This window comes from Scardinius erythrophthalmus (genome assembly GCF_964197995.2).
Source record: "Scardinius erythrophthalmus genome assembly, chromosome: 4".
NCBI classification, from domain to species: domain Eukaryota; kingdom Metazoa; phylum Chordata; class Actinopteri; order Cypriniformes; family Leuciscidae; genus Scardinius; species Scardinius erythrophthalmus.
Window position 1 is genome coordinate 17,097,600 of NC_138224.1, and position 13,353 is coordinate 17,110,952.

Consider the following 13,353-nt stretch of genomic DNA (forward strand, 5'->3'; position numbering starts at 1 on the left):
ATAAAGCAACAACTCTGCAAATAGTACAGAAAGGAATTACAGAAAAAAAAGAAAGAAAAAAAAACAATGAGGCCAAGTTTCACACTTCTTTGTTTTACTGAAATTCTGCTGACATACAAAACTATTTCAAATTTAAATCAACCACAGTATGACCACATAAATGCAGAATATTTACCCTGATAACTATTGAAAGTATGACTTGATACAATATCAAGCAAATACAAAGGAAATAATTTTGCTCCTCAAAATTGCAGAGTATATAAATTATATAAATAGAATTGCGATACTCTGAGCTCAAATAACTATTACAATATACAATTCCCCCAAAGGGTGCAATCAAAATCAAAGACACAAAGCACCAAGCATCCCTCCCTTTATGCAATTAAACTAAGTTTATTTCTCTTGTTGCACACCACTATCAATCCGATCACACAGCTGACAAATATGATGGAGCCGACCGCTATAAGTCCGATCTGAAACCCCTCCAGCAGGTCCAATCGAGAAATCAGCTCTTTCTTGAACATGTCGGCCGTCTCGTCGTCCAGGACTGCAGTCTAACACAAATAAGAGACAGAAATCATAAAGTCAGCAGCGAGGCGGCGCCTAATCCTGCTCTGATGAGACAATCAGATGCTCCAGGGGTCAGACATGTGTGAGATTAGCTGTTTATGGACCGTAATAATTCTTCTGATATATCAGATGTAAGATTTCAGAAAGTACTCCGTTGGTCCCAATGGGTCTAAAGTACTTAGTGGAGATAACGGATCTAGAGAGGGCTTATTCTATATTCATAACCCACAGCATACAATCACGCACTATACATATCACATTTGCATATATTATAATCTTTTGCCTGTTGGGCCTAAATGCTTTCATCCAACCTTATACTGTATGAGCATAAATGCGTTGGTTGGACCTAAATGCTTTAATTCAACCTAAATGTTTTATATGAACTTAAATGATTTAATTGGATCTATATGCTTTAATTCTACCTGAATGCTTTATATAATCCTAAATGATTTAGTTGGACCTAAATGGTTTAATTCAACCAAATTTCTCATTTGAATGTTTTAATTAATGCCATATACAAGAAAAATACAATGATAAATATTTGAATAAAATAAATAAATAATAATCATAATAAAAAAGTATATATATGTACAGTATATATATATATATATATATATATATATAATTTATTTTTAAATATAAAATATAATTTAAAATTTATTTAAAAATAAATAATGTATTATTTTTTATACTAATACATATACAATACAATACATCATTCAATGCATTTAGCCTGTACATAAATTAATCTTATTGTTATGCCGTCGCAGATTAAAACCCATAAATCTAAATATTTATTGCATTGATGAAGAAAAGGCTCAGCACCCAAGTCTCTATCGCCTGTTGCCTCAATGGTGTCCAGTGTGTTTGGGCGGATTGCCAGCAACAGCCATTTTAGGACATTTTTTGACATAGTGACAAGCTGGTTTTAGCGCTGAAATACTTTGTGAAATACTCTTAGAGCAAACATGTAAGAGTCTTAAAATTAGGACTGACTACATTATTTTTAAGTAGTTTTCCCTAATTCAGGAAGATAGAAGCTACTTTTAGACTTAACATTTTTTGTGAATACGGCCCCTTCTTTATTGGACTCTTATGCTTTAGCTGGACTTAACCGCTTTAAATAGCACTCACCTCATTCACCCACAAAATAGGGAAAACTGTGTAGTTTGTGATTTTGTTCAAAATTCTGTGAGAAAAAAACACACACACACACACACACACACACACACACACACACACACACACACACACACACACACAAGACATCATGTTAGGCCAGGCATTTATGAATTTTAACAAAGCGCACAAGCATTCATGACAATGTCTGATGTCTGTTTACATACACAATATCATCCGATGGGCCGTACAACATGTTGAGCTGAAGCCTTTTTGCAAATCTCATAGTGAAACCCGTAATCTACAAATGACACGAGATGCATAACCATATATTATCATATCATCAAGCTTCCTGCTTTTAAAGAAAGAAAACGTATGTAAAGTGAAATGAGCTCCTCACCGGTTCCACGTCCAAAAATATGGAGTGCTCATCAGGGTTTGGACTCAGTCCGATCACTGACTGGACGAGATCATCGGAGCCATAGAGGAAGTGGGGTAGAGAGAGGTATACTGGGGTTCCTGTGGGCAAATTCACAAATGAAATTGTGAAGGACTAATGCATTCAATACATTTTAGTCTCAACTGACTTTATACAAGGCTCAAAGCACTGACCTCTACACGCAGTGAGGTCCAGAAGTCCTGCCATAGAGCAGTTTTTGGTGATCACCGGGTCTGTACAGTAGCACTGGTTATTCGGGTTGTCCACTGGAGAGGCCAGAGTTTCAGCAGGCAACATGTACCGATACACATCAATTCCCTTCAGGTCCACAGTCCTCTCATATACAGCAGATATTGACCTAGAAGACAAGCATAAGATTTATTGCAAAGAGGGCAAGGTGTGCTTCATCACATTAATTCATTAATTAATGATTTGTCCACTATCATACTGTTTGACAACCAGAAAGTGTCCACATACTTTTTGGCTTCAGTTTTATAATTGATGTAATACACAAAACTTTGGGGTCGGTAAGATTGAATGTTTTTGAAAGAAGTCTCTTATGCTGAACAATGCTAATTTAATTGTTTAGAAATACAGTAAAACAGTAATCTTGTGAAATATTAGTACAATTGTAAATATTTTCTATGTGAATATTAAAATATAATGTAATTCCTTTGATGAAAGCTGAATTTTCAGCATCATTACTCCAGTCTTCAGTGTAACATAATCCTTCAGAAATCATTCTAATATGATGATTTGGTGCTTAAAGGTTGTATCAGTGATTTCAGGCCCAAAAAAAAAGATCACATTCATCTAATCTTTCCTAAAGATCCGCCAGCTGCCCGCCCCATAAGCATGCCGTCAAAAAAACGCGTCTCTGTAGTAGGGCTGGGTATCGATTCTGATTTTACAATTCGATTCGATTTCGATTCACAAGCTCTCAATTCGATTCGATTTCGATTCACAAGCTCTCAATTCGATTCGATTTCGATTCTCGATTCGATTTCCGATTTCGATTCTAAATTCGATTTCGATTCCACTCAATGAATATATACTTAATACAAATCCTATATAAAAAAAAAAAAAAAAAAAAAAAAACATAAGTTTACAAGTGGTTAATTAAAAAGAAATTAAGAGCTACAAATCTGATATTAAACTTTTTATTTTAGGTACACTTGGGTACATTAAAACAACTCTGTATTTCAAATGCATACAATGAATAGACAGGATTTTGATGCAAGATGAAAAATTGATGCTGAAAATTGGACAAGTCAGAACAGTCGCATGCCTTGATTAAACAGGTTAACAATCCACATATAAACCCATTAAAAAAAACTTGCATATATTTATCTGTGCCCTTCCTGTCTAACAGGTAGGACATATACAGAAATTGAATAAAGTTATCAAACAGTCTGCGATGCATTAATTATAAAGTATATATAGACTAATCCTTATTAAAGTTACAAAAGTTCTTTAGTCAAGAGCAGTGAGTGTTTTTATCTGTTCCCTTTGTTCTTTGATTAACTTTAAGGACAGAGATAATTAGTGGCTACTGTGTACTGTCGCTTTAAGACCAACCGCTGCTGCTGACAGAGACGCGGATCTCACACGCGCCTCATTCACGAAGATACTCGACAAAAAGACATTTTGGCATAGTTGTGTGTGTTACTGTTAGTTCAAGTGTGAAAGAGAACTGTATGGGCTGTCTTGTGCGCACGCACGATATCAGCGCGAGTCTTTCTGTGTGTCACACCAGAGACAATTTATATGTCACACTCAGGACATTCACGTCATATAATTGCGTAGGCTTGACATCGCGATTGCGATATGATTGATTGTGCAGCACTAGTTGAGGTTATTTTATTATGATATGTTATTTTATGAAGATAAAACAAACATAAAATCTCACAGCATTAGCTATAAAATGGAGTTTGCAAGCCTATGAACAGTGGAGGAAAACTAAAACTGGCTTTTGGGTAATAGATAAATATGGAAAAAAAATCGATTCGTGGCGTTTGAGAATCGATTTTGAATCGACCACAAAATGATTAATTGAAAAATCGATTTTTTTGCCCAGCCCTACTCTGTAGGCAGCCTAGGCTCTGAGATCTGCACACAAAAACAATTGGTTTCACCAACCACTCAAAACCAAAACAAATAGTGTTCCAACCAATCACCGACAGGGGGAGGGTGTTGTGAGGTTTTGAGCCAGCTTCTTCTTCAGCTCCGACTTCGCGTGCAGCCGTGCACGAGCGCAAAACCTCACAACACCCTCCCCGTGTCGGTGATTGGTGACACGGTGAGCTTGTGCAAATTGTAGCCTCTTTTTCCTATTTGTAGTGGAGATGAGTGGTACCCGGTGGGGTCTTCTGCTGTTGTAGCCCATCCGCCTCAAGGTTGCGCGTGTTGTGGCTTCACAAATGCTTTGCTGCATACCTCGGTTGTAACGAGTGGTTATTTCAGTCAAAGTTGCTCTTCTATCAGCTTGAATCAGTCGGCCCATTCTCCCCTGACCTCTAGCATCAACAAGGCATTTTCGCCCACAGGACTGCCGCATACTGGATGTTTTTCCCTTTTCACACCATTGTTTGTAAACCCTAGAAATGGTTGTGCTTGAAAATCCCAGTAACTGAGCAGATTGTGAAATACTCAGACCGGCCCGTCTGGCACCAACAACCATGCCACGCTCAAAATTGCTTAAATCACCTTTCTTTCCCATTCTGACATTCAGTTTGGAGTTCAGGAGATTGTCTTGACCAGGACCACACCCCTAAATGCATTGAAGCAACTGCCATGTGATTGGTTGATTAGATAATTGCATTAATGAGAAATTGAACAGGTGTTCCTAATAATCCTTTAGGTGAGTGTATATGAATTGTTTTATATTTTTTTTATTGTTTTCATTATATTACATTAATATTTTTGTGACATATTTTGTTTTGTTTAAGTGTGCTATATATTTGAAAATAAGTGCCATTTAATTTAATATTTTGTGTATATACTGTATATATATGCAATAAAATGTTTAAGTGTTGTAAGTGTGTTAAGTGTCTAAATGCTTTTTTAGCTATTGTGTATGCATGAATGAAAACTTGAGGAAAAAAAATGTTCAGTCTCTAATACATTTTTTACACTTACTGTCTCACTTATGACTAAAAGAAAAAAGACACTGTCTAGCTTTGATCTCCTCAGTCACAGATGATGTATTATGATGAAAGTGAAGGATTGTTGGCATTGCTAGAATCTTTTCTGACATCTCTGACCCTGCAGAAGAAAATGAGTGGCCTGACCTCTGGTGGTAATGACAAACAAAAGAGTGGACGCATGAAACACACTTGGATTCATTATATCTTATCAGGATTCCAGATCAAATCTAATCGGATGGGAAGAGATGAAAGTCCATGGAGGTAACGTGACTTTAATCGAGAACATAATATGAGAACATTGCTGATGTGTGACATTTCAAAATACTGTATATAGTAGCCTAATAAAATATGTGGACACTTATGTCACACGTAATGCATAAATATCAAACACCATGTCAAACTAAATGGCATTTATTGTAAAGAATGCTAGCATAAGCACAGTTTTCAAGCAAAACATTGTGAAGTTTGTTAAATGACAAATCAATAGATATACTGTTCAGAAGGACATTTTGTGGTTAACATTAGTAAAAGACACATCATGTTGTTCAAACAGCTGTTTACAGATGATTTGGTTTCATATTTTGTTCTATAAGGCACTGATATAATTTATAAGTGTGGTTTAAGTACTTTTTCTACTGATTAACATAGGGAACGAGCTGAAAATACCTGCAGATATCAGAAGAAAAGAAGTATAGATGTTCTTTCTTGTCCAGGAACGGGTGGAAGGAGGAACCATCTGTTGACATATGAATACAAAAGTGAATAACAATTAAATAATGTAAAAGAAATCAGAATAAATTGTGACTTAAAAGTGCTAAAGGCCCTATAATTAGATGATAAACAAATGCAAAACTTTTATTTCTTTATTGGACAAATCTACCACAATTTTAGGCCAACAGCTTTGGGACAGAAGTCATACCATATATTTTCACATGTCAATAGTAACATAATTACAATTAATTCAATATAAATGTAATATATTAGAGGTAAACTTGCCTGTTCCGTTTATCATGTCGCAATAAGAGTCATTCCAGTAACTCAGTGATCTGTACAACAGTTATTTTTTTGGTTAGTCTGTGTTTTACTAATGTTGGGTTTAATATATGAATGTGACTCATTGAAAAAAGACTTTTATTGACAATTGGTGAACCATGGTCTGGGTCATTTGTATTCTAGAGAACAACAAACAGCTACAACTCAAAGAATCACATATATGTTCCATCTTGCACATATTCTTCATGCTAATGTAACATACTTACGTTTCACCCATCCAGCGTTCAATCGTGGCTACCTTTTTGATGTCATCTTTGCCTGTGAACACAGTGTATGGTCCATCGGTGGTGTCATTGTACTGAAAGATAGAAACAAAGTACTTTCTCTTGAACATTAATGCATAAATAACACAACAAATAGGGCAATACCAACTAGGAACATAAGCATTTTTAAACTCTGATTTAAAAACCTTAAAAGAAATTAAAATTGGAGTTTTCTGGCTTTTTCATGTATCTTTAATCATTACATAGGACAATCTTTTTTTTTGGTATCCTTACATACATGTAAAGTGAAATTGGTCTTGGTCATGTTCAAATTTGCAAATGATTTTGCACACTCACGACACAATAAATCTAATCTAATTGCAGTTTTTCTGTTTATACTGTATACTTTATCAATCAATAAAGGTCCTTTATTAGCAAGTGAATGCCATCAAGTGTTGTCATCCTTACTGGATAGAAAACTCCCAACACGGTGTTCAGCATTGGGTCTTTGTAGCCCCACAACAACTCCTTAACAGTCCTGTTCTGGAAAAGTTTGGAATTGGAAATTTGGATAAACAAATTTGCTAATTTATGATCAAGTAAACCGTAGACACCCTGGAAGAGAAGAAAATAAAGACTGATTAAGTATGGAATCATAAATTCATCTGCCTAATAAAACCTTGAAATCAACAAATGTATTCAGCCTCAAGCAAAGTTTATTTGCATTTATTACTTGTAAAGCACTTTTATCTGATTAAACATCACCTGTAATTATAAATATAAGCTATAACCGTGAACATGGGATGATGATTATATAATTTTGTTAGTTATGCATTAACATACAGAGTCAAGTGGTGTGCTGCCTTTGGACAGATAATTGCAGATATCAACATTTTATCTTTTGATTTGGCAACCAATGACTGACATGCTTTAGAGCTGACAATCAATGCTCAAACAGTCTAATCTATATGAAGGGTCAGTACGTGAGTGAAAAGAGTTAAAGATTAATATTACATATTTTATATATGCGTGTATATGTATATACATATAAAATGTAAATTCATGTCCCAGTTATACGTAATGTTGTCACATATCTATGGTTAAATAAACATTACATATAAAAGAGACACCAAATACAATTCTATTTTGTATTTTTACATTAACTATGTAAACTATGTAAACATGTAATTAATGTTATAATCAATAAGTATAAATCTCATCAAGTTAATTTAAGCATTTTTACATTTATTCCAAAATAATAACTAAAAGCACAATTTAAACAATGTATTTTATTTGTGAACTGATGTTCAGGTGTTTTCAGTCCATTTCAAATTTGATTTTGACGTGACAAAGCGGTGATATCTAAATGGTTGAGTTGTTTTCTTACTTTTTAATTAGTCTTCCCATTAAACTGCATCATTTTGTTTATTCAGACTGATTCGCGAAGGCGGAACATGCATGAAAACAAGAGGCGGGATTTATCGCATGAACCATTCATATCCAACCATAACCCAGTGTTTCCCCTAGGATTTTTTTCGGGGGGGGGGTGGGGGTGGTAGACACACCGAGACTACTAGTGATACGTGGTGTACAATTTTTTGTAATGTAAAAGCATGTCTAATTAATTGAAATCATGAAACTTATACAATTATTAAACTTATACAACATTTAAAAAAAAATTCTATGAAATGTTTTTTTTTTTTTTCACACAAATTCGGTGTTGTATTTTTACTGGTAATCAAATGAAGACATAAAACATTAATCTAATTTCTTTTCATCAAACGAAATTGGAAGAATTGAGAAATGCCGGGCAGTCTGGTTGAGGAACAGACTGCAGAAGACAAAGGACCTTCCTGGAAATTAACATTTGACTCTCTCTTGAGAAACTAGCATCCCGAGTCAATCACCTCCCCCATGTTGTCTCTCTCTCATGCTGAGATCACCAGATATTCACCCAAAAATCTATATGGTTTAGTGTGAATAATTATCATACAGTATTATACATGTTAGGTATCATTTGAAATGCGACTGGTACAAATGTCTCATTCCCAAAGAAGTAAAACAAAAGGTAATAAAGTTCTTATGAGTTTAGAGATAACTTGCACATAGAGTGGTCCTCCAGGCAAATGGCATTCTGCTCCCAAAAAGGTGTAAACTCTGAATGCAAATTCCCATTGTTAGCAAATGTTTTCATGTAAAAGAAGTTTCTGTCTATATAAAGAAATGCAACAAGAGGCTCAGGGCGATTTGTAACTCAAATTAGCCCGTGATGCAGAGTGTATGCAGGCACTCCGCATCATGTATTTTATAACGTCAGGTTTGCGTTTTCTCTCTTTATTCCAGAGCATTTGATGTTTTGTATTTATTATCTTTGAACTGATTATGAAATTGGCATGACATAATTTCAGAGTCAGTCGGAATAAAATCAAATGTAACAATTTATTGTTTTCCCAAGTAGATTAAACAGATTCGTATGTTACCGCAAGTTTTGCGTCAGATTAGTGACGACTAATATTTGGCACTACAATATTTTTTTTACTAATAACAACTAAAGTGTACGTGTTTTGCAAAGACAAGAAGTGAATTTCCGTTTAGGGCAGCAAAAGTGCTGCTTGACCCACCTAAATCTGGTTGTGTCCTACCTCTTAATTTAATGTTACTTTAGATAAGTGTACATGGGAAACCACGCCATGGCCAATCCAAAGTTATTGTAAGACAAGTAAAGTTGGTTGACTTATATCTGTAATAGTGGCCATACTGAAGTAAACATTACTTGAATTTCAAGAGTATGCTATCACGGGGTCTATACCAAAGTATCTTTCATTGTATAAGCGTGAATGCGACCGATCTCAGGTATATAGCATATATAGTGACCGAAGTTGGCGAGCTTGTGATCGTGAGACCCACGTTAAACAAGGTGTGAGGACCTTTGAGCGACATAGCTTCCTAATATGAACGGGTAAAATATAAATAAAGAGTTCAATCAAACAATCAAATGTATTCCTAAACTATTATATAATTGACCAATAACCAATTGGCAATCTAACTTAAATTCGAGGTTGTGATAAAATGGAGTCAGATATAAAATGGAGTCAGATAAAAGCTTGAATGGAATTAAATTACTTTGCCGCGCGGAAAGACAGTAACACGCAGAGACCTTCACCCGTTCTATCGGATGCAGCCTTTGGAACGATCTAGACGGGCTTACAAAATTAAACAAACTTTTTGTCAAACAACGTGCTGCACAATGAGCTTTACTGTTAAAATGAAATCATGGAAGACATTTTTTGATTATTCCTTAAAAAAAAAAAGTTTTAATGATAATTTATTTGTATTAGTGTTAGTATTATTATTATTATTACATTGAGACGTATCTAAATTCTACTGTACAACAGTAATACATTTCTGTCAAGTTATTTTGACGGGTTGCTTTGAGTATCTGTGTTTATGACATGACAATAGTTTTTTTCTCAAATGAAGCAGTTGCTCACAAAGAGACTTTCAGAGCAGACTCGGAGTCTGGAGATAAAGTTCATGCATTCGTATACTCATCCAGGCAAAAAACACAGCGAGCGTCACACGTGCGTGCTTCAGTGTGTGTGTGTGTGAGGTAAATGAATCTGTGTGTCATCTGCACCATTCATTCACGCAGAACATGCACCATTCATTCACACATGTGTGAATTTAAATTCGTATTTAAATTTGCAGTTTAATATTCACACACACTAGTCTATAACGCGATTTGATTTCAAGTGTACTGAACTGCTTTTTATTTATTCATATTAGTGGTGGGCCGTTATCGGCGTTAACGCGCTGCGTTAACGCGAGACTCTTATCGCGCGATAAAAAAAATATCGCCGTTAATCTATTCTCCAAATTGGGTTGGGAGCTGGCTCAAGCTACACAAGCTATGATGACGCAATCTACCCGCGGCCGCGAGGTACACCCGGCTGCAACGCATCATATTCGTCGTCATCTTAAGTAAACACGGCTGAAAGTTAAAGCTGGTGTAAAAGATCGGTGCTGGTGCAACATCCATTATTTGGACTTGGTTCGGATTTAAGCCGTCCGACGTAGACTGTGTTGTGTAACAGTTCGGTAAGTTAACACACGACTAATCCGTTCTACCACCTCAAATTCAAAACGAAACATATCACTGAATACCAGAGCGCGCGTATTATTCCCAATATATCTGAGTGGTGTAGAACATAATCTCTGTCTGCGCCCGATTTAAAGAATCGTTGTTGTGTTTCTTTTTAACTGAAAAGACATCAGTTAGAATATTCTAATTTTAAATTTGGGGTTTCATAAGCTCCAAGCCATAATAAACATTAGACCTACTTAAGTCTCTGCAGCTAGAGTACTTACATTTTATTTATCTGCAAAATTATGTTGTATACTTACAGTTTTGCACAATATATGTTCTCAAAACTACATGCACCCTTTAAAAAAAAAAAAACATTTAGCAGTTGTTTAGCAGGGTCTGTGTAACCTGTTCTGAAATGGTTTTATTATAATATCGTTATCGCAAGAGGCTGCAATGTATATCACAATATAGATTTTAGGCCATATCGCCCATCCCTAATTGATAGCCTATAGTAGTTGATAATAACATAGGCCTACCTAATGTTGCCTACGGACGGTAACAGTACAGTAGTAACTTTTTACAGTCTATGAGTAGAACAGCTTTCTCAAGCAGTTTGTGATGCATTTTGGAAACAGGAGATGAGCCCCTGGTCTAATGCGCCACCTGGCTTGAGAAACCCGTTCTCAAATACTTACTTTTATAGTCATTATTTGGGTAGCACACATATTCTGAATGCCTTCGGCAGAATTCAAATGAGCCATTTTAATCTAGATTAATCTAGATTAATTTCAAAATTAATCTAGATTAATCTAGATTAAAAAAATTAATCTATGCCCAGTGCCCACCTCTAATTCATATATATATATATTTTTTTTTTACAAATTCCATGAAATTCCGCGTTATACAGTAAATTCCGTTTTTATGACTGGACTCTGCGATTCCGTCCGCATTTTCAGCATTGCGAACATCATAGCCGCTAAAAGTTACTACATGGACCTCATGCGTTGTTTTTGTTTTTTGGAATATATTTTAGTCTTTTTTGTCACCGTTAGATTTTTTTATGTCTCAATGTTCACCAAGGCTGCATTTATCTGATCAAATAAACAGTAAAATTAAATATTATACAAATTTAAATAGCAGTTCATATACTTAAAAATATAATTTATTCCTGTGATGGCAAAGCTGAATCTCAGCCGCCATTACTCCAGTCTCGAGGATTACTCATCACATTAATTTGGCATGGAGAACTAGGGAGGAAAAGAGACGAGGAGGAAGACAGGAGGGCAGAGAGGAATGGCAAGAGATGGTTGTTAAAATACATACTGCTACAGCCAGGTTTAGTGTCATGAATGTGTCATCCTCTGTTCCTACTGACATGTCAGGCTGAAAGATGGCTCCGTACGGCAGCACAAAGGACACAGTGAAGTTTTCATTGAAGGTGATATTTCTTTTGGGGATAAAACGTGTCCTGGAAGACAACAGAGAGGATGAGAGTACATCAGACCACTAGGAAATACATCATGACCATTTAGTGGCTTAAAATTGCAATAAAAATGCTAGTTATGTGATGTTTTACTGGTCATATTAGAGAGCAATGTCATAACATCACCACATTATGTAACTTTTTTTGTTTCCTTGGTAATTAAGCCAATTGATGCTAATATACAATGAATTTAAATTGAAAAGGTAATAGAATTAAATAACATTTAAATATGTGAAATAGTATTTATATATTAAATATATAGATAAAATAAAAAATGTGCAACAGTACTCACTATACATTGTTTAAACTACTGCTATTTATATTACTTTAGTACACGACAAGGACGGAGTGTCACATTTGCCTTAGATTTGACAAGCATCACCCCATCAGATAAACTTATCAACATACAAACGGCATGACAAAACTTTTGAACAAGCTTGAAGTGCATTATGTTGATACTGTCTTTTTTTAGCAGTCTTAAGTCTTAGAAGTAGGCAAAAATAGTCTATACTTTTGGCAAAAGTCTGATGTACTGAGATTCTTTCTGCTTTATTTCACATGGAGACGGAGATCTAGTCAAGTAAATTTGAAAGAACAAGAAGCAAATTTTCTTTAAGAGAAAAATAAGAATGGTTTGTTTGCATGAGTATAGATTGAATATGTATATATATGGCCACAAGCCTTACCTGTACGTGTACGGTCCTTTCTGCACCAGCACAGGTTTGGCCCCTTGACTTACAACTTCATCGGGGTTCTGAACGTCAAACAGCCAGAACTGCCTGTATATTGCTACATCAACAGACGTCCAGGTGTCATATGCTAAAGTCCCGTTTTCCAACACTGTTTCCTTTAGAGACACAAAACACACTTGGTATTAGATACTCTATACATATTTTATACCTTTTAATACTTAAAAATAGAGGAGAGTGGGGCAAGTTGTCACAATCCAATGAATATTTTCTATATTTTCAGTCAATTTATGTATAGGCACACACCTTAAAATCTTGGCTGTAATAATGCTATTGAACATTTCTAATGTTTTTGCCTCAGAAGAGAAATAAAGCTTATTTAACACACACGATCACTGACCTTGACACTATGAGGCAATACAAGAACCTGCTGTTTAAATGTCTTATATACACACACGACACATATTTAAATTGTATTAGACATCATTTTAATGGCTTTTCAGCCTATAATTTAAACATTATGATAGGTCATGATTAATTAAAATTCTAATCAATAAATTCTTA

General features: G+C 35.2%; 1 protein-coding gene across 4 annotated transcripts in view; it reads right to left on the reverse strand.

Annotated features, from left to right (window-relative positions):
* Positions 1–73: 73 nt before the first annotated feature.
* Positions 74–13,353, reverse strand: part of cd36 (CD36 molecule (CD36 blood group)) — a 55,245-nt gene continuing 41,965 nt past the window's right edge. For all 4 annotated transcript variants that reach the window (XM_081363813.1, XM_081363814.1, XM_081363812.1 and 1 more), the window contains 11 exons: positions 12,787–12,947; positions 11,941–12,085; positions 6,999–7,145; positions 6,534–6,625; positions 6,271–6,320; positions 5,941–6,010; positions 2,302–2,486; positions 2,090–2,208; positions 1,917–1,990; positions 1,705–1,759; positions 74–554 (listed from right to left, as the gene is read on the reverse strand). In XM_081363813.1, the coding sequence (XP_081219939.1) occupies positions 375–554; positions 1,705–1,759; positions 1,917–1,990; positions 2,090–2,208; positions 2,302–2,486; positions 5,941–6,010; positions 6,271–6,320; positions 6,534–6,625; positions 6,999–7,145; positions 11,941–12,085; positions 12,787–12,947 (1,278 nt within the window). In that variant the 3' untranslated portion in view covers positions 74–374. The remainder of the gene's footprint in view (positions 555–1,704; positions 1,760–1,916; positions 1,991–2,089; positions 2,209–2,301; positions 2,487–5,940; positions 6,011–6,270; positions 6,321–6,533; positions 6,626–6,998; positions 7,146–11,940; positions 12,086–12,786; positions 12,948–13,353) is intronic.